This window comes from Rhyacophila brunnea, unplaced genomic scaffold (assembly GCF_057557595.1).
Source record: "Rhyacophila brunnea isolate RB1 unplaced genomic scaffold, BYU_Rbru_1.0 scaffold_19, whole genome shotgun sequence".
NCBI classification, from domain to species: Eukaryota; Metazoa; Arthropoda; class Insecta; order Trichoptera; family Rhyacophilidae; genus Rhyacophila; species Rhyacophila brunnea.
This window is the reverse complement of record NW_028232848.1, coordinates 31,125,238-31,150,444: the sequence shown is the minus strand read 5'-3', so window position 1 is coordinate 31,150,444 and position 25,207 is coordinate 31,125,238. Positions and strand designations below refer to the sequence as shown.

Here is a 25,207-nt window from a genome sequence, read left to right as displayed (position 1 = left end):
GTCAATTAATCATTAAATTAAGTAGGTATATTATGCCAATGATAAAAATATCGGACGATTTTTACGCATTGTCCATATGATAACGATGTGGGGATGGTCCCTGTGAACCCTTAAGGTAGAGCCGCCCCTGGATCCAGGGTAAATTGATGCGAACTGCAATAATTATTATGGAACTGCTGGATGAAATGACAATGGTGGTGAGGAACATGGTTTACTTAAATTAAATAATGTTAACAAATCAATCGTGCTTGACATCTTATTTTTGATAATCTTTCATTACAATACTCGACATTATTATTTTTGTGTAACGGGGTAATTGCTTCCTCGCCGCAGACAACCGCTTAGAGCGTGGTGTGAGACATATAGCTATCTCGCTTGTGTAGCGTGTATCCAGTAGTAACACAAGCAAGCTATTAAAATATTCTACTGTCAGTACGTTTAAATTGGTAATAATTCTCCCAACGCAGGATGAATTTAGAACTTCGCAAGAAAAAAAGTTAGTCTATCTTAGCAGTTGTCGGAGTGAAGACAGTGAAACATCTATTTCTTTACGAAATGTCAGATTGACGCGTGTTATTTCTTATTTAAGATTTGTGTCAAACATTAAATGAAAGAAGTCTATATTACGTGTGATACTGTATTAATTTGTTCGTTCTTTCTAACTTCTACGGCTTCCCAAAAGTGTGCCAGTTTTATTAGCGATACAAAGCTTTCAAACAATCATTGCCAAGAAGACGTGATTCCGTGACGTTTTGTTTATTTATTTACCCACCTAATAAGTTGTGTTGTGTGTTTAATTTAGGACAATTGATATAAAACGTCACAAGTTTTTTTTAAAGAATCTTGCTATGTTGTTTTTCAAGATGCGTAGGTACTAATATTGTGTAATGAAAAAAATCTTACGCCACAATACCAAAATAAATCAAATCACATGTTATTTACCGGTGGGCTCTTAACTTTTTTTGAATAATTATTTCAAGTTTAAACGTCAGGTGTTAACTGTTATATTTCATGATAGAATATTAATGCGTTTTGAGTTACGTTAAATATTAAATTATGTATATTGGCAACGCTATATTTTTTGGTAACCGATCTCAAACTTAATTAATCTTGTTTCTTTAATGCGAACTTCAAATAAATTTCGTGTGGGTTAGGTTAGGAATGTAATTTGTAATGTCTACATTCCGTGAGATTTTAATAGTAAAGGTTTCAAGCTGATTTTGGTGTTCTATCGAATCCAATATGAGTCGCTGTTATCAATTCAGATTGATGAACATCTTCCGATCGGGGAGAAGGTCAAAGTCATCTCGGTCGTTGGAAGAAGTAAAAATTTGACCGCCGGCAATATGGTCAGCTGCGTCAAGAAATACACCAGCAGAATATTCAGCGACAACTACACGAGAAACGATAAAATTCAATACATAACACTGATCAATAACAACGCGCATAACCCAGGAATCAACGGAAATTATAAGATGGCCAGAAGAAAAAGAGGTTTTCATATCTTAGCCGGTGTATTATTGGGAATAATCCTTGCACATATTCTAAGGATATACCTTCAGAGTTTACCAATTGACTCCAAACCATTAAAATGCATGTCTGGTAACCGGAGGCTGGAAGCAAAAGCGAGTGAATCTGCTGAGACAGATCCTTTCAAAATAATTCGTTTCGTTGATGAACAACAAACAATCCATAATTCTAAAAAAAGTCTTCTATTTGTTGGAGTAATGACTGCTGATAAATATCTTAAGAACAGAGCCACTGCAGTTTATAGAACATGGGGCAAGGAATTACCAGGAAGTTTAGCATTCTTTTCTTCTAGTTATTCACGCAGCAATGTTCTTCCATTGGTAGCTCTTAAAGGGGTAGATGATAGTTACCCACCACAAAAGAAGTCGTTCATGATGCTTCTGTACATGCACGACAACTTCATAGACAAGTTTGAGTGGTTTTTGAGAGCAGACGATGACGTTTTCATCAAAGCTGATAAACTTGAAACATTATTGAGATCCGTGGACAGTCGCAGAGCTCAGTTTATCGGGCAGGCCGGGCGAGGCAATAGTGAAGAATTCGGTTCACTGTCTTTGGAGTATGATGAGAATTTTTGTATGGGAGGACCTGGGGTGATCATGAGCAGGGAAACGTTGAAGAGGATTGCTCCACACATCAAGGAGTGTCTGAAGAACCTGTACACTACACACGAGGACGTTGAACTGGGCCGGTGTGTGCAGAAATTTGCCGGAGTTCCCTGCACATGGAGCTACGAGGTAAGATTATGTATTTATTAACCTACTTATTTGATCATGTACTATGTATAACCATCAGTAGCGAAGGGTGGAGGTAGGCTGTTAAAATCCGCCATAAATAGCGCACATTAAACTTTGTTAGTCATACGTTTTTGTTTTTATTGAACCAAGACTACAGTTATTTACAGATGGTATTGGTTAATCAATTAAACCCTGCCTAAACCAAACCATAAAAGTTTTGGTATACTTTGGGTGATACGACAAAATTGTGCACGCTTCTACATTCATACTTATTTGTTTTCGTTGGATTAAGAATAACATACATATTACACATATTGTTGGTTCGTTTTTTTAAATTCATTAAGCCCTGCCTAGACCAAACTATAATAGATAAAACATATTATTCCATCTATAAATATCCAAAGTTATGTAGGTATGATTTAATTGCATAAATTTAGATATTTTATAGATAGATGAGTATTTTTGAACTATTATCTATTATGACTTGGGTTTCGCAGGGTTTAATTTAATTTTAAAAACTAACTACTTAACACCGTCTGTAAATTAATGTAGTCTTATTTCAACGAAAACAAATACGTATGACTGACAAAGTTTAGTGTGTACTGTGTATGGCTGATCTTAACAGCCTACCTTCACCCTTCGCCACCGGTAGATATGCACCTAATAATCTTGCATACAATTTGGGACTAAAATACATGGGAATGCATTCACTGTTCACGACCAATAATTGACTTTCTGCTAATTCAGTCAATTCTGTGCTTACCACTGTTTTAACTTATTTTTCGTAACCATCGGTTTGGACATTTCGGAATTTTTAATGAATATGTCATCATGAGTTATCATCGAATTATTGTCATGAGGAAATGTGTTTTTAGTGAAGCTGATAAGTAGACGTAGAAGGTATGTAATGTTTCAATTGTTATACGACACTATTCAGAATGCAACGCATCACCAGCTGACGATGATGCTGATTACTGATACATAATATCGTCTCTGTTCTGGCAGAACACACTAACTGGAGAATACTTGTTTTGAGTAATTTGACTTTGAAGTTGTTAAAATGTTTGAAATGGTCTATCATGTGAGTTTATTAAGTAATCGTAAAAAGGATGACTTTAAAATAAAGAAGTTTATTTATTAAGAAGGTTTCCAGACGGTAAAGTTTGAAATAAGGAACATTTTGGTATAACTAACTCAATATATCATTTTTTCGAATTAGTGTCTTCTGCCAGAACAGTGACGATATTATGTTCCTTCACAAATTTTCTATACTCATGACTAATGAGTAATGGCAATGACTAATGGATCCTGAAAATGGCCAGGAGAGGTTTGTTTCTTTATTCAGTTTGAAAACGTAGAAAATTTACACAAAAAATAGTACATACGTAGGTGATTTCAAATTACGTATCAGCGGTACTATATAAAACATTGGTGTCCAACCTTTTTGTTACCAAGAACTATTTTCATAGTCTAAAACTCTGCAGAGACATCATGCATTCTAAACTAATATACAATCGGAAATGTTCAGCCAATGTGTGCTACCAGTGCTAACGTATGCTTGCGAAACATGGACTCTCAACACACGAGAGATCAAAAAATTGAGAGTTGCGCAACGTGGCATGGAAAGGTGCATGTTGGCCATAACGCGTAAGGACCGCAGAAGAAAAAAATTGATAAGAAAGCAAACAAGAGTGAGAGATGTGGTAGAGGTCACCAAATTGATAAAATGGCGGTGGGCCGGACACATCGCACGTCGAACGGACGGTCGCTGGACGAATGCAGTCATTCAGTGGTACCCGAGGGGCACTAAGCGGCCACAGGGGCGCCCCAAAACCCGCTGGATTGACGGACTTGTCAGGTTTGGTGGAAGTACGTGGCAGAGAAAAACAAGAAACCGAGAAGAGTGGAGGGAGCTGGGGGAGGCCTTCATCCAGCAGTGGATCGACCCCGGCTGAAAATATATATACAATGGGAAATTACATTATATATTTGTGTTGATTTATATGTCTGTTACGCACTGCACTGTGTAAAAATTGTAAATTATCAAAAAAATGTCTCAAATTGCAAGCTTCGTATTTTTCCGCTAGGTGCCTCTGGTAGATAGAGGTACTGCCTTAATGGTCATAATCTTTGATCGGGGAATTAAGAACCATAAATGGTTTGAAAGTTTTAGTTCAATCATTGTACCTTGATTGCTTGATCATTCAATTTTATTACATTTGCACTATGCTGAACTTTGTATCCATAATGCTATCGAGCTAGGTAAATAATCGTTTGCCTACTTATACATTGCATTATACGAATGCACTTACTGATTGTATGACAATTCGTTCACTGAGCGAAACGCAGGCGCGCACACAGAAAAAAGTGATGGGGGCCACGTTGAAAAATATTCATGATATTTTTTATTAAATTATAAGGCAGCGGAGGAAGCGGGCAGGTTGAGATAAACATAGCAGGTGGCACTGACTTCTAAATTTACCCCGCCTACTAACTCATAGCAGTGGCGAAGGGTGGAGGTAGGCTGTTAAGATCCGCCATAAATAGTGCACACTAAACTTTGTCAGTCATACGTATTTGTTTGTAGATACAGCACTACAGTTTACAGATGGTGTTGGTTAGTTTTTAATATTCAATTAAACCCTGCGAAACCCAAGTCATAAGTAATAGATAATAGTCAAAAATATTCGCCTATCTATAAAATATCTAAATTTATACAATTAAATCATACATAACTTTGGATATTTTATAGATAGAATAATATATTTCTTTTATTTTGTTAACTGTCAATTCATGGTGGAACTGCATTGTATTGTTGTTTTTATTTAATAAAACGCAATTTTTATGTAGTACATATTCCATTTTTATAAAGAGATTAGGACCGGTTTCGTCCGCCTCAGAGGGACATTTTCAACTCTTGTTGTTGAAGTTGAAAATGTCCCTCTGAGGCGGACGAAACCGGTCCTAATCTCTTTATAAAAGTGGAATAAGTACTACATAAACATTGCGTTTTATTAAATAAAAACAACAATACACCGCAGTTCCACCATGAATTATTGACAGTTAACAAAATAAAAGAAATTAAAGAAGCCAGTACGGCAAAACTTACTGTCTTGTATAAGAAATAAAGAATAATATATTTTATCTATTATAGTTTGGTTAAGACAGGTCTTAATGAATTAAAAAAAATAACCAAGAATAATATGTGTAATATGTACCTATTCTTAATCCAACGAAAACAAATAAAAAAGGATGAATGAAAAAGTGTGCACAATTTTGTCGTATCGCCCAAAATATACCAAAACTATTATGGTTTGGTTTAGGCAGGGTTTAATTGATTTACCAACACCATCTGTAAATTGTAGTCTTAGTTCAATAAAAACAAATACGTATGATTTATGGTGGATCTTAACAACCTATCACCATCCTTCACTACTGTTCCCTACGCATAGTATTCTTGTTGTCTTATTTAGACATGAATTTGATCTCAATGATACACAGCTATCGGTTTCCGATACAACAGTGAACTGTGATACGGCGAACTTCATACGTATACATTGGACTCGATAAAAATATATAAATGTACTCATTAATCTATAATATTTTTAATTGACATTATGAGCGGAATGCACAATCTAAGATTTCGATCCTAAGGATAAGTCGCCGAAAAGCATGACTTAACTATAGACAATCCTGAGTATAGAGTTAAGGAATCCTTAACCATAGGCTACTTTTGTTATGAACACGCCCCCTTCTGTATTACCATTTACCACTGACAGCTGCTGTCAAAATAAATTCGCATGTCTATAAAACAGTCCATACACTCAAATTCATTTAACAATGTATCTCAAAATGGATATTGATAGTGTTAATTCGTTTGGCATGTACTTGCAGAATATTATTTTACTTTTATACGCCAGCCCGCAGAAATACAAAATGCCAGGTGAAGAATGACACTTGACGCTAGTGTTACCATGTTAAAAAAATATCTTGCGGTGCCTATCACGTATAATGACTTATAACGGAAACATAAGAGTATTATAATTAAATATTAATATGTATTTATAGTTATTGCATTTATAAAATGCAGTTGTTATATTTTTGTCATCGTTTAACAATTATAAAATAATTTACCTAAACTATTGGAAAGAGAATTTTTAAATATGGTATTATTTTCAATAGAAGTGATCTTAACTAAGGACAATGTTTCTGCATGGTGTTTTCTGCTAAGGAAATTTTAGTTATGACAAATGTTCTGCATTCCGCTCTATGTATTTAATACGATTTATGATAATAGGTACTAATTTTACTCACTAACCTACTAAGTAATTTTATTTAATTGTTGCTATATGCTGGTAGTGTGTAAGAATACGTCATAGTTACGAACGCGATAACCTTTGACGGTTATTATTAAATAGTAATTTACATGTAGTAAGTAAATATTCTAAGAATTATTTGCCAATTGGTATGTGTGTCCATGATGAAAATTATTGTGATGGATAATATAGCTGTCTAAAAAAATGTCGTTACTACGTATTTCATGGGCATAACCAGGGAACTAAGAAATAATGGGAACTGAAATACATAACGGGTAAGGCGATAGCAGGTAACCGACTCGAGTAAGGAAAAATCCGGGTTAAACTTACACACGTGTCAAGAGTCGTTTTACGTCGAATACTGAAAACTGCTCTCGGCTTATGGATTTACGCTCATTTAATGTTGGTGTATTACACACCAGTGGCGATGGCTCCATAGTAGGTGATTATTTGAAGCCTACCTTCTAAGAAAAATAGATGGAAAATATTTAAATTTAATTATATACATAAAAAAAAATTACAAGATAAAAAGAACTTTTTACATACAACGTTTTTAAATTTTCTGTTGAATTATTATGCTCAATATGCTCAAACTTGTACTTGATATGAAGTAAATGAAAAACAAACAAACAAACAAATATAGAATACTGAAATGTCATTTTGATTTCCATAGTACCGCACGTATATATTAATAATTTAGTTAGGACTAGGACCACACAGTCTTTTACTTTTTCCGCATTTTTCTGAAATTACTTTCCATACAAAACAGAATTAACTGAAAATGAATTCAATTCTGCTTGAAGAAGGCTAAAAGTATTAAAAGAATGCATTGGCATCGTGTTCTGATATATTCTAAAAGTTTCAAATGTCTAGCTAGTCGGGAAGTTAGTTAAAAATCGATTGCAAGATTTGTACTGGACAAACAACCACCGGACAAACAAGAATACGAGCTAATAAAAACGTTGTAAAATGTTCGAGAACCAGTTGAATATATCTTCTATAAAAATATAAATGAGAGCCGTCTAGCGTCAGAATAATTTAGAATGAATAAAAAATAGTGACAAAGCAGCGCTACTAGAAGTATTGAACAATCGATTCACTCGAGATGATTTTGGCGAGCTTATTCTGTGAACTGCCTTTCAAGGGCATCGGGGTAGTCTGGTTTTGTTCAGAATCTAAAAGCTTATAAGGCAAATCCTATCTCCGGATATATTTAGTGTCGAGGACTGCCGCTTTATTCAAATAATAATTAATAATGCGAGAATAAAAAAAATATATGGGTTCAATTACGTCATATAAACATAGAATATTTTTAAGAATAATTAATAATTTTATCTCGTTATTATTCGGTTAACTCAGTCATAGACTTACATATATATATTACTTTTTTTATTTAGTTGTTTGTCATTTTGAGCTGTTGATACTGCTTTATTTATCGGTGATATATTTTAGGCGTATGTTACGTGTAGGTATAGGGAAATACATAATTTATATTCATTGCTCAATTCTATATTGTCAGTGAGCTATTGAAATTTCATCGATTTAGTTAGTGTGTATCTATTCATCAGTAGTAATATCGTATTATCGTCTTATTTTTCGTTAGTAAACCTGACAAGTGTGCCAGTGGCGCACCCAGGATTTAATATTGGGGGGGGCCCAAGGAAGAGAATGTAAATTAATCCCATAGACTCTTTTCCTTCTTCACAGCTTAATTTCTCGTTTATCGGTCTTTTGTCTATTGCATTCGGTGTACCTATACCATGGTCCCCACATCCTGATACGGGCCCTCAGGCTAGGATATTTGGCGGCCCCCCTACCTACCGCTAAGATTAAATGCTGTGTGAAACACTACATTAACGTTTTTTAAATTGTATTTTAGTTCAAATTAAGGGTACTTATACAGTGAATTATTGGCGATTTTTAATACATCTACTTTAATAATGGTGCTGTCGAGTATCGACACATAATAATCAAAAAATATATCGCACAATTATATAAGTAATTGAAAATGTTCATGGCCATGAAGTGTAATAGCGTCGCAGGCGACTTTTTTACTATTAAAGCTAATTTATGATGTGTGTTTATCTCACTTATCTGGTCAACCCGACACGCTGGGCCCCCACAGCCCGGGCCCCCATGCTAGAGCCCTGTCAGCCCTCCCCAGCCATGACCTACGCCACTCCGGAATTCAGGTGGACATCGAGAATTTTTTGACAGTTCCCTTAGGTATTGGGTTTCTAAAAAAACCTGACATTAGTGTTTCGAAATTTTTGTGTTAGAAATTAAAATCTAAGAAAATTTTCTAAAAACGGTGCTGGAGAATTATTACAAATCATTTTTTTGCCGTGTTTTTATTTGTCTAATCTATTGGCTTTCAATTTCAATGTTTTTGGGGGGGACAAGGCCCCTTGCCCCCCCCCCCTGGGTGCGCCACTGAAGTGTGCTCTTTTTCTTTGATCTCCACAGCCTACCAGTTTCCAAAAGTCACCCTTCGCCGCTGTTACACACACTATTGCACGTGCTTAATGCGTGCTTCATTTTCGTAGGACACTCACGCATTCAAAACCCTGCATCAAGATGCGGCGTATTGAATATAGCCTATCGGTATTTTACTTATTATCTCTTCTGTGGGCATAACGATTGCCAGACGGTGGCGTATTTTGCATTTTGTCCCACTGTCTCTGAAATTGTTATCTTTTGGCCAATATTTAGTTAGCTATTAGATCAATGCAAAAATATGAGATCAATGTGTGATTTTATTCATGAAACGTGAACATTTGAAATTTGAAGTTTCCCATACGTTATAGTTTACCGAAGAAGAAACAATGCAATTGAATTACTTCATGGAACTTTTAATTTTTTCATGTACCCTATCTACCTACCTAATTTTGTATTTCTTCAATAATCGATAACCATGGTAACAGAATAACAAACTTGTCTGAAGACACTGGTGTCGAAATATCGATTTGAATTTAGAATTCATCGATAGGTACCCACAAACTTATCTGAAGAATGGGATGGGGAGCCACTGTCGAAAACTACCCAATCAAGACTCATAACTGGACAAAATCTGACATTCGAATGACATTTTCAAAATGGTGTCCTATGGTAGTTCGTAGTTCCATTTTTGGCCATTCTACAGATAAGTTTGTAGGTCTGTACTATTTTACAATCGAGTAAAGCTGCGATTACATTATGATCACGTCACGTGGCAAATCACGGCACGGCGGCAAATTTAGTCTATGGTTTTGTCATTCCGCAGAATGTTTTGAATGATCACTACGAGTGCGTACGTTAAATTACTTGCGATATTGCATCCATAGATTATATTTTAAACAGAACCCAACCAGTAGATAGATAATAGACTTAAACATCAGACATAGATAATAATTTAATAGAAAAGAGTACCTACGTGTTTTGACGTGAGTCGAAAATGTGTAGACATGCAGAACATAATAAAAAAAATGTTCATTAAGTCATGCTGCTAGCGATGTAGCGTGATACGCGTGAGGTGGCCTCATTATTGTTCTGGTAAATTCGGCAGATTTTGACAATGTTCGTTTAAAGGTTCAAAATGTGCTACGGGATGGTAGCATCAGTCTGATAACATTTTAAATACCAAGCAAAACGACATTACATATTTTTTCCCCGTAGCGGCAGCTTACTGTGATAGCACACGTGATGTGATGATAATGTATTCAAACCTTAATGATGGATTACGATATTCTCGAAATTGTAGGAATCTTCCTCATTCTACGAACAAATGAACTGAAAATTTAAAGATCTTGAACCAATTATGCGCAAACATAGATTGGGGGTTTAAATTGTAAACGTTATGTGTGGTCAAATTGTTATCTGTATTACTTATAATGTATCATGTCATGCTGTCAACATCTTAAACTATCTGTATTTCGTAATGTTCCTTCATGTTGATAAACGGCATTAAAATTAATAAAATGCTTGACACTGCAATCCAAGGTGGCAACTTCATTGAGAATCCAGATGCCTCTGTAGGTATATTATTATATAATGTATACTTGGGTAAACTTTTCCTTAGCTGTTGTGGATTGCACGTTAATCCCAGGTTCAGACCCGTTTTGTTATCATACGTATAAGGTGATTTTTACGACTGCAGCAAGTAATGTACAGTTTAACTGCATTCCGTGAAGTCCAATGTACACCATTGCCATTGTATTGAACTTAAATTGGTAATCACATCAGTTACTCGTCAGTCATTTTAATTGTTGGTCATATTTGCTAATTCAAACTGCTACCATACGCTAACTTGAATGCCTATTCAATATTGTATACGTGGTACAGTGCGTAAGGCGCTTGCCTTCCGCCCGAGAGTTCTCGGTTCGATTCCCCCGATCAGGACACAACATTTATGTGTTTTTCTCAAAGCCTGGGTGTTTGTGATTGTTCAAAATTACTAACAACCACCTTGTACGAAAAAGCAAGGACATGGTTATTAGTATTTATTCTAAAAAAAAAAAAAACAATACTATCTGAAATTTAATGAAATTTCAATTCAAATTCAAAATTCAATGAAAATAAATGCGCATGACTGAAAATGTTTAGTGTGCACTATTTATTTATTTAAAAAATATACATTGAGCACATAACAAATTATTAATTTAAGACGTTCTCAACGTGATATTTAGAATAAAAAGTACAGGTAAATCAACTTAAGAGAGAAAAAAACAAACCAAAAAATAATTTTATAGCAAAAGAAATAAAAATAAAACAATAATTTAAGAAAAATACAAATTAAACAATAACATAGAATTTTAAAAACGAAATACATAGGTACATATTGCATCGCCAAAAATGTCTACATCTCTAGGGAGTGCATGGACCAGCCGCACAGCCCTCGCTACTGGTGCCTGGTGAGCTTGACTTTTCCTGAACTGAGCTTTCATCCAAAAGGTCATGGCTTCGACTACGCATGTAATTGACGGGTGCATTAAATTCAAACCTTCAATTGTTTTACCAGATCTTAACTGCCTACCTCCACCCTTCGCCACTAATGTATTAATAACCACCATAACCCTACATGATAACTGATTTTTCATAATTCCACGCCTTTTTTGTGTCAGATTTCAAATTTAATTCTGGTTAGTTTAATTTTATTGGTAAGATTGTCTCTTAACCATTATTTTAAATTAATTAATTGACTTCTTGAAATAATGTTAACCTTACTGTCATTTAGAGTTCCGTTCGATGCAAATCCAAGAATGGCATTCAAATAGAACTTTATCGTTTGAGTTACTACTGCCAATTTTAAACCGACAGCTGGGATTGGATCTTTTATGCCGCATACAGTTTGCCTCGTTTTGAATTATCCCACCTCCGGTTTGTAAACCGAATGGCCGTTTGGAATAGAGCAATTCGAACCAATCTTCAGTAACCCATTCAACGTCCATGATCATACTCATAGACCATAGTGTCAATTTACCCAATTTTATATGTTTATCTGTCAATATACAATGTCGCTCTGAATGCAATTGATTTTCGGCCATATCGATTGCACCTTTTTTTCATAGACCTCAACTTCCTCACCAACTTACTAGAATAGGTTATACGTAGGTTTGCAGTTCGCCGTATCACAATTCACCATGTAATGTTGATCGGAAATATATGACCGTATATTAAAGACTCTCCAACCTCTTTTGGTCGTATAGTACTGACATAAAATTCATGTCTAAATAAAACACGGTTCTTGTAGATTTAAACTTTACAGAAAGCCGGCAGCAAACAAATTTTGAAAATAGCCGTTATAGGTACTGGATTATTCGTTAGGTTAGGTTTTTATTCTTGAATTCATGATCCAAAATCAGCTATGAACATTGAATTAATGTTCATATTGAATCTAATACAATAGTATACGGTCATCTCTTTCCGATAGAAAGCTCACGACGAACTGTGCCACGGTGAAACGTTTTACGTACAATTTACATGTAACCCTTACTAGCACATACCGAACCACTTGTAACTCACTGTAAGGCCTTGTTTACACGGGTTTACTACTAATCATAACACTAATGCTTATTAGTTATTACTAATTCGGGTTGTTTACAAGTTGTGTTATTAGAACGAGTAGTGATTACAAATTATAGGCACTAAGCTCGTGTAAACAACCCATGGCCATGTCATATACTGACCATGTCCGATCCTAATATGATCATTATTATGGCCCTTCACAGTGATTTCTGTTTTTACGAGAAATGGATGTTAGCCACTTCCTCAATCTACTAGGCAGCCTGGCAGCCTAGTGCGCGGCCAGTCTCTGAGGTTGAACAAATTCAAAAAACAATTAGGATCCTATACGTCTTGATCATGGCCCCCACATACTAAAACGGCCCCCCCGGCCAGGATCTTTGGCGGGCCCCCCTACCTATCGCTAAGTTTAATGTGTGACGCACAACAGAAGCGTTTTCAAAATTGTGTTAGAGGTCAAAGTAAGGGCCTTCGGTTTATTTGCGGCGTCTTACTACGGGCGTGAAGATCTCTTCACATAAATTTTGCTGCCTGTATGACTAGCTTCGTTCTTTAATTGAATAAACAAGTAGCTTCATTTTCTTTTTAGTAATTTCCATGTGCTTTTTCTCTCCCTGGCACTTTGCATTAGAGTAAACTCAGTCAGAGCTCACTTTGAGCGTAGCAATCTAAGTCTTGGACATCTTCTCCCAGGACACTCCCAGGCCAATTCTTAGATGCTTCACATCACCAATTGATGGGTCCCGTAATGCTCTCGATTAAGACCGAGGGTGGTACGGGGCGGGTTTGGTGGAGGGACTTTAACTTCAGTGGCTTATTTTTCGGGATTTTTGTAGTTTTAATACATCTACTTGAATTATGTAGTTGTCAAGTATCAACACAAAGCAATCAAAAAGCATCTAGTATATCACTAAACTTTTTTTAGCTACTATTAGAGCAAATTTGTGATGTGTGTTTATCTTAAATATGTGATTGACCCGCCACGCCGCCCCCCCCCGGAGCCCGAGCCCCTAGGCTAGAGCCCTGGCAGCCCCCCCTTGTGGGGGCCATGGTCTTGATGCACTGAAGACCTGTTGGCCGTCACCCCAGCAGATGCCCAAAAGATAGCTGGGACACAAGAAGAAGAAGCTGTTATTAATTGAGTTAGCATTTACTTGGTAGAATTCCATTTTACAAGAAATGAAAATATAATTAATATTAAATTCTACAGGTTTTTAAAAAAGGTTTGTCGATAGCTATTTCGGTTGTAACACCATTAAGATAGTCTTAAGAAGAAGCTGCTTAGATAAATGTCCAAGTCCGAATTGGTGCATCAAATCTTGCCATGTGAAGGGTAAAGTGAAAACCATAATCTGGTCTCCCGGAGAAAATTGTACTTATTTAAATTGAGTTGACGATAGACTCGGCGCAAAAGCCAGCGATCCATCTAATATTCCGTAGGAAGAAGTCTATTATCTTATGCGACCAGTCAATGACGGTCGGAGTCCGTCGGCTGGTCTAGCTATTGTTAAGTAAGGCCTGGCGTGTGTGGCTGCTTAAGTATATCAACAATAATTTACGTCTCTCCTTGAGAGACGACGCTTCGACCAGACTGCGTGCATGGATTTGTCCTCGTCATCCGAATACGGATTGTAAACAAATGTTAATTTAAAATTCTGTTAAAAAATTCAAAAACACTCTGCATCACCCAGCTTGATGTGCGCCAGTGTGCTTTGCCAATGAAGCTACAGGCATCCTACTTAATTACGATAAGTTTGACGAGTAGTTCTTAGATGAAATGCTTATCAAATTGCAAATCGGATTTTTTTAAGTGTGTGTATTATATACATGAGATGTTTTCAAATTACGTATGCTCAAGAAATACTTACCATAACGTTAGGATATATTCGATTTGACAAATTTTTAATTTAGTAAATCTATTGGAACTCAACTCACTTTTGGAAATTGGTGAGAGCAGATTTTTTTAAATACAGATTTGAGTGTTTCATTTTTGAATAATTTTAGTTTACAGACAATCCTGGGGGGGGGGGGTCATCGAGCAGAGGATCGACCCCAGCTGACGATGACGACGGCGACATTAAATAATGAGTTTTATTAAACACAATAGTTGAGAATGTGTGCCGTGTTCAGAGTTCAAAGTGGGTCCGATAAAGAAAAAGTTTGAGACACACTGATCTAGTAAATCCGTTGAACGGTGTGGACAAAAAGCACTCGAGCATTATTCTTGTACTGCCATTGCAAGTAGGTGGTCATTATGCTATTCAACATTCCCCACTTATTGGACCTTTCTACGCTTAGCCAGTCGACTTTGATAAGTACCTACTCGGATTGATTTATTTCAATTGACCCCCGAAAAATCAGGATGGGGTCAAACGTGATACGTCAACCAAACTCAGTCGTTGTTGTCAGACGTCTATCTCTCACGTCCTTGACCTGATACTTGTGTGGACACGAGTTTCAATTAAACACGGGATTTACACGAAAGTATAATCCTGTTTATGTATGGTGATAAACTACTCAATCCGTGTCGATATTGATCGGCGATATTAAATACCCATTTCCCGGAGTGTCCAATTATTGTAAACTCAGTAAATAGCTTACTGTAGATTATTTCCGCGATATCCATTTTTCCACATTGTCAACGATATCCGATGACGCAAACTAGTAGCTGACTAGAGTTGGGAAAACTGGTCGATTTTTAAGACTAAGTATACTTACTACCAGTATAAAAAATACTTAGTATAGAAACTTGTTCCAAAATACTTACTAGTATTTGGAATACTATTTATAGAGCGTTTGGCGTGTGTATGCGACAAAAGTTTCATACTCAACTGAAACTAAAACCAACTCCATATTAGTATTTGAAATACGTATCGGCTCAGGGAAATCAGACTGAATCGGCTTCAATAGAAATACGCTGAGCCCCGCTTGTCGAAAAGTCCCATTTATTATAAAATTTTAAACACATTTAAATTTATGACAAAATTTAAACAATTTTAAATTTATGAGTAGTTTTTCTGTTATGTTACAATATTCTTATTAACAAAAATGAATAACAGTGATTTTTTTTAAATTTTAAACATGTTTTGAGCGGTCGTATAACAAGCCTAAGCCTGTGCGTCATCTCACCACTGTGCTGCGACACAAAATTTATGACCTATTATTCAAACATTCGAACGCAATAGACTAATAAATTAAAATATACCTATATTCAAGTGCTATTTCGTTCGCGCGCATTTAATGTCAATAGTGTTGAAAGTCTACCAACTAGCGAGTGCACAGAACAGCGACTCGCGATGATATCATCACAAGTTTTTTGGAATAAGTTTATTGGGCCTCACATACTGAGTGTGGGTAGTTTCATCCTAAACTTGAGTACACAAACTGGTGACAGTATTTCCAACTCACGTCTATAGTTGACTCAATTATATCAATTATTTCCTAAATATTCTTTTCAAGATATTATTTTGATTGCGAGTACGTCAATAAATAGCGGATCATAATTCATCGGACATGTCACTCGAATATAAGTTCCCGGTCTATTAGTATCTCAGTCTCGGAATCGCTCCGCACAACATCTCATTCTACCGAGATCGGACCTCGGAATAGTATCATAAGTATTATAACATAACTAATGTAACATACTCTTGTACCGACTGTTTACGCTGCAAATAAAACTCGCTCCTCCATCCATCGGAGCAACCACCAAATCTCGACCTCTCATTTCTCCTTCTGACGACTTCTTCAACCATACCATCCATGGCTCCCACAGCGATGATCCCCCACATATTATATACATGCAAATTATGATGTCTATATACGCATCACTGAACAGATTAATAAATAGAATTCAGATAGGCTATACCCAAGGCCTGAACAAAACGAACCATATGTGCGAGTCAGTAAGCATTCGGCACGCTTCTATCTCCCGTGCGGATCGGGATCGTGATGTGTCAGAGTAAGATAGAATTTCTACGGCTGAATTAAATATTTTTTCAAGACATCGCCAGTAAAAATGGATTAGACTGATTACATTCATTTAAAAACTGCGAGAACGTGTTGCTGAAATTCATTGTGTTTGTGTTAAATATCAAGTTAGTGGTCATTATTTTTAGTTAGCTATTTTAGTAAAACATAATTGTTACCTATGTTGTGTTTAAATTTGGTCGCCGTACTGAGAAGCAACACAGTGGTATAACGTTTCATAGTTAAGTTGATAATAATAAATTCGAGGTTCTACAGTGCGTTATACGCAATCAAACGGCTTAATTTTGCCGAAAAATAGGCGCTCTCTATATATCATTACTCTGAGGCTATACCCCACAATACACTACATTTTGAAGCAGGGTTATGGATGTGTGAGTGTCCTACGAAAATGAACCACACATTACGTGCAATAGTGTATGTTGCATCCTTCAACTACACCAATATTGAATGATCGTCAATGGATAAACCGAGAGCAGTTGTCAGAAAGAAGGACAAGTTTAGAATGACGTATTCTTAACACGTGTTAAAGTTTATCCCATATTCTTCCACACTCGACATCGGTTGCCTGTTACTCCACACCCGTTAGGTATTTCAGTTCCCATTAATTTTGTGTTTCCTGTTACGCACAGAAAACGATTTGTCGACCTACCTACTAATACTTTTGAATAAATATTCTGAACCAAATAAAAATGCCACAAACTTGTAAGTAATAATAATAATTAAGTCTGCATGGACCGGAGGACCCATTAATTAGGCTTAAATACCTACATCCTCAGGTTACGTGATAGTATGCAACTAATTTTGAGATTCTGTGTGGTTTTACAACACGCGTGTAATCGTATGTATGTGTTGTTTGCGTGAAATGCACCAAATTAGTTTAAGCCTTTGTGGATTATGTTGGTGTCATTGGTGTAATAGCTACATGGTAAACTGGCAATCAATTTATATTACATACCTACATATATATGTCGTTAGCAAATTATATAATTTTTGTGGGATATAAAATAATGTAGTTATTATTTAAAATACGTTAATTGGCAATTAAAAATACTTTTCTCTAAGAAGGTAGGCTTTAAATAATCGCCTAGTACCACTTCACCACTGGGCCTGAATATACATTAGTCACGAGGTTATCTGTCGATGCAAACGTACGCGGTGTGAAAATACACGGTTTTGTAATTTCTTAAACATGATTTTTAGTCGTTTAAGATTTGTATTGTGTTTATTGTATAATATTTCCGTGCTGGGATATTTATTCATTGGGTCGATTTATTTTCCAAGGGAATCAACGTCATGTCTCATGGCTGATTATATGACACACGATTGGGCAGACTTATCACGGAGTAATATTTAATTGTAAATAGTCCTGTCATATGCAATAATTTATGTTTGGCTATCGTTTAATTCAAAGTAAATCAAAAAAACACAATAGCCTATCAATAGTTAAATAGTATTACGATATGGTAGGTATAGCAGTAGCGAAGGGTGGGGTAGGCTTTGGTATATTTTGGAGAATACGAAAAAATTGTGCACACCTTTTCATTCATACTTATTTGTTTTCGCTAGATTAAGAATACATATTACACATATTGTTGGTTAATTTTTCTAAATTTATTAAGCCCTGCCTAACCAAACTATAATAGATAAAAAAATATTATTCCATCTATAAAATATCCAAAGTTATGTATGATTTAATTGCATAATTTTACATATTTTATAGATAGACGAGTATTTTTGACTATTATCTATTATTTGCTTGGTTTTCGCATGGTTTAATTGAGTTTTCAAAACTAACCAACACGAGCTGTAAATATTATAGTCTTATTTCAATTAAAACAAATACGTCTGACCGACAAACTTTAATGTGCACTATTTATGGCGGATCTTAAAAGCCTACCTCCACCCTTCGCCACTGAGGTATAGTTTCCAGACGATTATCGTTTTTATTTATTCCATATTTCGACGCAAACTTTTGGTATTTTCTTAGCAAACCTCTGCAAATTGGTTAAATAAACGAATATTAAGACAATATATTATATATGTATAACAAAATACTTTATATTGACCAAAACATTATATATCTTTCGAAATAATCATAACAATATATTGGTTTATTCGTGTGATGTTAGTTATGAAAACGAGTGTGTAGCAACTTGCAATTTTCGTGTTTCAACTTAACTGATACAAGCAGTGACGTCCCTAGACAAAATGCCGCCCCTAGGCAGCGCCAAAATGCCGCCTCATTTTTTTTATACAGTATTTTTTATCATCCTTTCATGACTCCAATATCTAAGAAATGTGTTGTATGGATAAATTATTAACAAAATATAATATACCACTAAAACATACAAAATTAACTTTAGATATAAAAAACGAATAAATATTATATAATTAAGTTAGACACTTACACACATATATGTTATGTGTGTAAAGTGTAATATGTTATAAAACTTATAGACCAACACAAAATCTTTAAAAAAATAAAATCTTCTATTGAAGCATAAAAAAACGGTCCTGTTTGTTGTGAAATTATGTCAAATAATATTACATAAATTGTATTATATTTTAATACGTGGTTAATACACACACAGTCTCTTCACCAAGAATCGAATAATATTTTAATAGTCTTACGTTGTTATAGTGGTTATATCATATTATGCTTACCTATGACTTCATTTACCATGTTTTTCACATTGCAGATTACGCCACTTGCTTCATACAATATACAAGTATAATCTGTAAATCAATACATAAGCATATTAGATACGTACCATGATTTGGTAGATATTCATAAAATATCTCATTTAAATAGTAAAGTAGTTAGGTATATAAAAATACAGATAAGTATGAATTACAATGAAGAAATGCACAAAATTAAATTATTTTAGAGGGTTGGCGCAAACCAGCAATCATTGCGTTATGCATTAAATTTATAAATTAATCAACGTAATATCAACATAAGCTAATTGGTTATCAAATAATATTTTCTTTAAATAGTGGATATCATTATCTAAGCGTTTCATTATAAACTTTCAAAGAAACAGGGTTTAATATCAATTTTTATTCATATCTAATTCTTTTTTATTTAGGTAATTATACAAAATGTAAACTCTGTCCAATTTTACTAGGATTAAATAGCTAATAACTTTCATAATAATAAAACAATCATAATCAATAAGTAAAAAGTATGTAAATGTATGTTCTTACCACTCTCACCACTACTAGATTTTTCAAAATTAATTGATAATTTATATTGAAGTCCACCCGATGCTAAATGCAATATAATATGTTTTGCGCGATCAGACATGGTATAAGTACTAATTAAATTTTAAAGGAAATAACGATAATTATAAACCGTTGATCATAAAATCATATAAATTAATACCAATTAGGTCACTAGTCATAAACACAAAGATTACATAGGTAGGTACTTAATACTTATTTGTAAGTAATGATAAAAATTCTCAGTCGCTAATCAATGGGAAAGTTAAACAAAGAAATTATTCTGTGTACATTTCACCATCTACACGACGTTTTATTTGTTTCATCCCTTTCAAATTTCTATTATAATATTATATAGGTATAATATAAGGCACCAATACCAAAAATTTAAAATTAAAAGAAATTCTTCAGTATTTATGTAGAAACCAATAAATGCTTCTTTGACTGCATTTTGTATATTTTTGTTAATGTTTTATTGCGGCCAATAAATGCGTCTCTGTGAAAGCCCGCCTAATCCTTTTAGGCCATCCCGCCGTATAAAATTATTTTCCCAAGATACTTAGAAGTGAGTAAATTTAATGATTTTGTCTACGAGACATATTTAAAGTGATAATACAATAACAATACTGGCTACATTGTCATATTTGCAAAAATATTATGTACATGTGCTGTACTTAGGCCTATATTCAATAATTTAATGTTTGAATTTATTTTTATCTTAGCCGAAGTCATAATATTATTATAAAAAGGTAATATTCCCACGAAATTTTATCGGTCTTTTGTAAAAACTCACTATTTCGAAGTGTCATAAAAAGGATTACCTATTTAACTTGTTTGTGTCATAAATATCAGTCCGAAATTACTATGTATTCCATTACATAAATAATAAAATTAAGTATCTTTACTTGGTATTTGTTTTCTATTAAATAATAAAAATTGTCAAATTTAGAAATAACATTACCGACTATTTTTGTAGGAATTTGTAATAATTTCAAGAGCAATTTATTTTATTAGTGTATATTATGTTTTCCTACTAGGATACATGGTGGTATAATACGTATCAAAATTATCGTCAGAGTGCATAAAACCTTTGAACATAGTCTATGGTTTGAACTGAACCTTTTGTTGAGTTTAAATAGCAGGGTGTTTAGGCAACGTGTGTTTTCAGTCTCCAATGTAAGCATTCAAATTTTTATGTCTTGTTAATTAACAGAAAACCCGAAAAATTAAGATTCTTACAATCTGTCACAATAATGACGTATATGTTGACGAACACACACAAATACAGAAAAAGGATCGAATGAATAAATGAGCAATCAAGAGTCTGCGGCGTATTTAGGTATGTCCAACCCTTAAATTGAGATGGGCCGGACATAATATATCGCAGATGAAACGACCGCTGAATGAATGCAATAATCCAGTAGTTTCAGAGGAACGTAAGATAATTAGAATTATAATAATATGCTATATTGACAAGATATTTAAGTTCGATGAAATCACGTGCCCGTGAAAAATAATTAACCAAAAAGAGTGGAGAAAGCGTGAGGAGGCCTTTACCACAGTGAATAGAAATAGGTGATGAAATAATATACCTAGTTTCACAAATTTTAATGCAAATTAATTTGTTTTCTACGAGGAATTTATTTCATATTAAGTAATATAATATTTTCACATTCGGATATAATATTACTGACCAGTTTTTAAATAATAATGCGTATACATTCTGAAAATATCAATCTTTTTCGAAGATATACCAAAACAAATTACGAGTCTTATGTGATACATCAATATAAACCATGGTGTCTATTCAGATATCCGTGAAAGAGCGTAATAGCAAGTATTATGAGCTTCTTATTCGAAAGAAAGAGCGCACGACACGTTGCTTATTTAGATATGACAATATTTTTAGGAAATTTCTGTGAACACAAATTTAGTCGACGCAATATGTTGATATATTGCACAATCGTCGAAAACCTAACTTTGTCAATTTTTATGCTAGAGACCTGAAATTTTCACTAGACATGCACAAAAAATATGGTAATATAAAAAGCGAATAAAACCTAAAACGCTATTTTCAGACTTACAATGGTTTTTCAAGGGGTCGACGAAATATAGTTATTATTTATAAATAGTTCACATAAATCATAGACGTACCGATAGCTTAAAGATTAGAACACTCACCCGGAAAGTGAAAATTGTGATTTCAAATCAAAACTCTTTTTTATCTATGATTTCTAATATTATGTATGTTTCTGAATTTGTTCATTATTAGAATCTATTTTTTTATAAATATAATATATCTACTTATATACCCACCTCCCTTTCTTGCTATACTAATTTCACTCGGATTAATACCAGTGACGTCCTGTGGGGGTAGGCAAATCATGCGTTGCTTAAAGGCGGTACATTGTAAAGGGCAGTGAATGAAGGAGAAGGATAGAGAACCCGCAAGCCGCTAAATGCCGAGATGGATAGAACCAAGCCGTAGTGAAGACTGACTGGCTAGGATCCTCGTCATGAAGACCCGACGAAGAATAAAAATCACCTGTCACGAATCTCATTTTGACGACAAGAATATTTTGTAATAAAATTACAAAAATATAAGAGATTGTATTGACAGTTTACGATCGATATGCATCTATATTACTATCAATAACGTACATGTATACTTTTTATTGACACTGTGTAGCTGATAATGTATGTTAATCCGTCAGCATACGATATGCTAGTCTACCTTTGACCACCTTGGCTCTGATCGATCAGGGCTTCGAACCGGAACTGAACCGAAAACTGGTTTAGGTTGGAAACTTATTTTTGTCGGAACGAAAACCGAAACTGAAAAAAAAAATCGGTTTTTTTCCGGTTTGGTACACGTTTAAGGGCCCACATGCTCATCGTAGGTCAAAATGGAGCTTTTATGGTATTTTCAGAGAATCACCCTGGACATTCCTTAAACGTTGTAGATAATCTATTTATATAATTTTGAAGCCTAATAATTATCCTTTATATTTATTTTAAACATTTGATGACTGCATAAAGTATTTTTATTACATAAAATAGTATTCTTTTAAATCTCTCGCTCTAATGTTTTAGAATATAGCAATATTTCAGTACGTCCATGTGCAGTGGTGTTAAGATTTTTTAGGTTTATTAATTTTTAAACGCATTTACAAAAACATTAGTAAAATTAATGTTAACATTATATAGTGACATATTTGCGATAAAAATTATTTTTTATAATTTGTTAAAAAAATATAAGACCACATAAATAATTTTTTTTCACGTCTTCATTCCTGTTATTTTCATTAGTAAATAAAAAAAACTATGAAGAAATATGCGTTTTCTTGAATACACATACAAAATAAATGGTCACGTCACGTTATACAAGTACCATACAATGTTCTAAATTATGGTAGAGAATTAATTTTAATACAAATAAAAACATTTAAAAATTAATAACTCAGAGCTGAACCGAAAACCGGAACCGAACCGATATATATTTTTTTACTTGAACCGTAACGAAAAAAAAATAACGGTTCGAAGCCCTGTGAAGGATCTCACCAAATTCGATAGCCTGGATTACCTTATCTTGAAGTAGTACTTCCTTACGTGACAAATCGCAAATAAGTGATACCTACCTGCATACTATTGTTGATTTAATGTCAGCAGTGATATTATAATATATGTTATCGGCTAAGAATATCACGTCAATAATTATGTTTGGTTACCAACTTATTTTAACAGTTTCAACGACTAGCAGACTCACGTAGAGCTTATAATTTCTAACCTATTGTCGATTCTTAAGATTCGATAATTTTACTCTGGATACTTTTAAAATTGAATTTTTGCGAATTTCCTTCGAAAAAAAAAAATCGTCCACGAATTCCAAAAATTTCGTTCAAAATGAAAGCTGAAAATTTTTTGTCTTCAAAAAAATCGATCCGCAGACTCAAAATCGATTTTTTAGCTCTAAGAATCGGCGAAAATTTACTAGTTAGAAAACAATAAGTTGGAAACTAAGAAATGAGAAAATGAGGAAACTGGTTGAGAATCAAGTTTATACAAAATTTTCGAGTTGAGAAATTTCCATCACAAAACTAAGCCGTGTCCCACATCTCTCTCGTCCGTCTGCAACACGTCGAATATGTCGATGTGATTTTGTTGGTATTCACAAAACACATGTAACATAATGTACCGCACACAGCTCGAATGCGACATTTATGTCGCGAGCAACAAATTTCACACGTCATAGGGCGCAGGTATACTACCAAAATGTCGCATAACCTTTTTTTTCATTCGTTTTGGCTAGCCACGTGATGTCACTGTACCGGTATATTATCGCCCATGCTCACGGATAATAGTTTGGAACAATGCGCTCGATTTTGATGTATGACCATATCCTAGTCGAGACGATTTTCAATTGTCAGTCGCGAAGACTTTATACTGAGGAAATATGTAAACGTAAAAATTTACTTAAAAATAATATAAATACGAGAAGTTAAAATAATACTACAACTTCTACGCCCTTCAGAATCTGAGTAAAGGACGAGTACAAGGTTGCTCCATCTTCACCGGTCCATCGTCACAACCGCCCTTCCCTTCTGGCGTCGTATTTTTCCGCTAGATCCCTCTGGTAGACCGAGAATTCGCCAGCAAAGCACAAGTCTGTTATCGAATTTGCGATCGAGTCTAGTTATATATAATATAATATATTTATTAATATTACATTACGAGCACAGAACAGATAATAAATAGAATACCAATAGGCTATATTCAATATTCCGCATGGTGAAGCAGGCTTTTGAATGTGTGAGTGTCCTACGAAAATGAAGCACGCATTATGCACGTGCAATAGTGTGTGTAATACACCAACATTAAAGGAGCGTAAATGCATAAACCGAGAGCAGTTTTAAGTAGGCGACGTTAAACGTATTCTAGACACGTGTGTAAGTTTAACCCGGTTCATCCTTACTCGAGTCGGTTACCTGCTATCGCCTTACCCGTTGTGTATTTCAGTTCCCATTATTTCTGAGTTCCCTGATTACGAGTAATGCACAAAAAAGTTTTGGTGCTAAGCATACAAATTATGCGTTCTCTCAAACCACAAACGTTTTGAAATCTCAGAAACAAGTTGGTTCACTTGTCAATATAAATATATGAAATTCGATTTACAATACAACATATATTATTATGTAGCTGCAGTAGTTAAATATTAAACCACACACAACATTTCTTATTATCCGTGGTCATAAATGTCATTTTTTATTGATGTGTTTTCTTGTTACCTTTTTGAAGTTCTTTAGCTGCGTTAGCATAAGATCACCACAAATGAATGACACCAAAATTCATAAAATATGATAAAGTATCAGGGCAACATACTATGCAGATACTTGATTCTAAGATTAATAAAATTAA

General features: G+C 34.5%; 1 protein-coding gene across 1 annotated transcript in view; it reads left to right on the top strand.

The window, feature by feature from the left end:
- The first annotated feature begins 499 nt into the window (after positions 1–499).
- The window catches only part of Chsy (Chondroitin sulfate synthase), a 113,758-nt gene continuing 89,050 nt past the window's right edge, over positions 500–25,207 (top strand). The window contains exon 1 of the mRNA XM_085945874.1: positions 500–2,267. Within this exon, the coding sequence (XP_085802000.1) occupies positions 1,347–2,267 (921 nt within the window). The 5' untranslated portion in view covers positions 500–1,346. The remainder of the gene's footprint in view (positions 2,268–25,207) is intronic.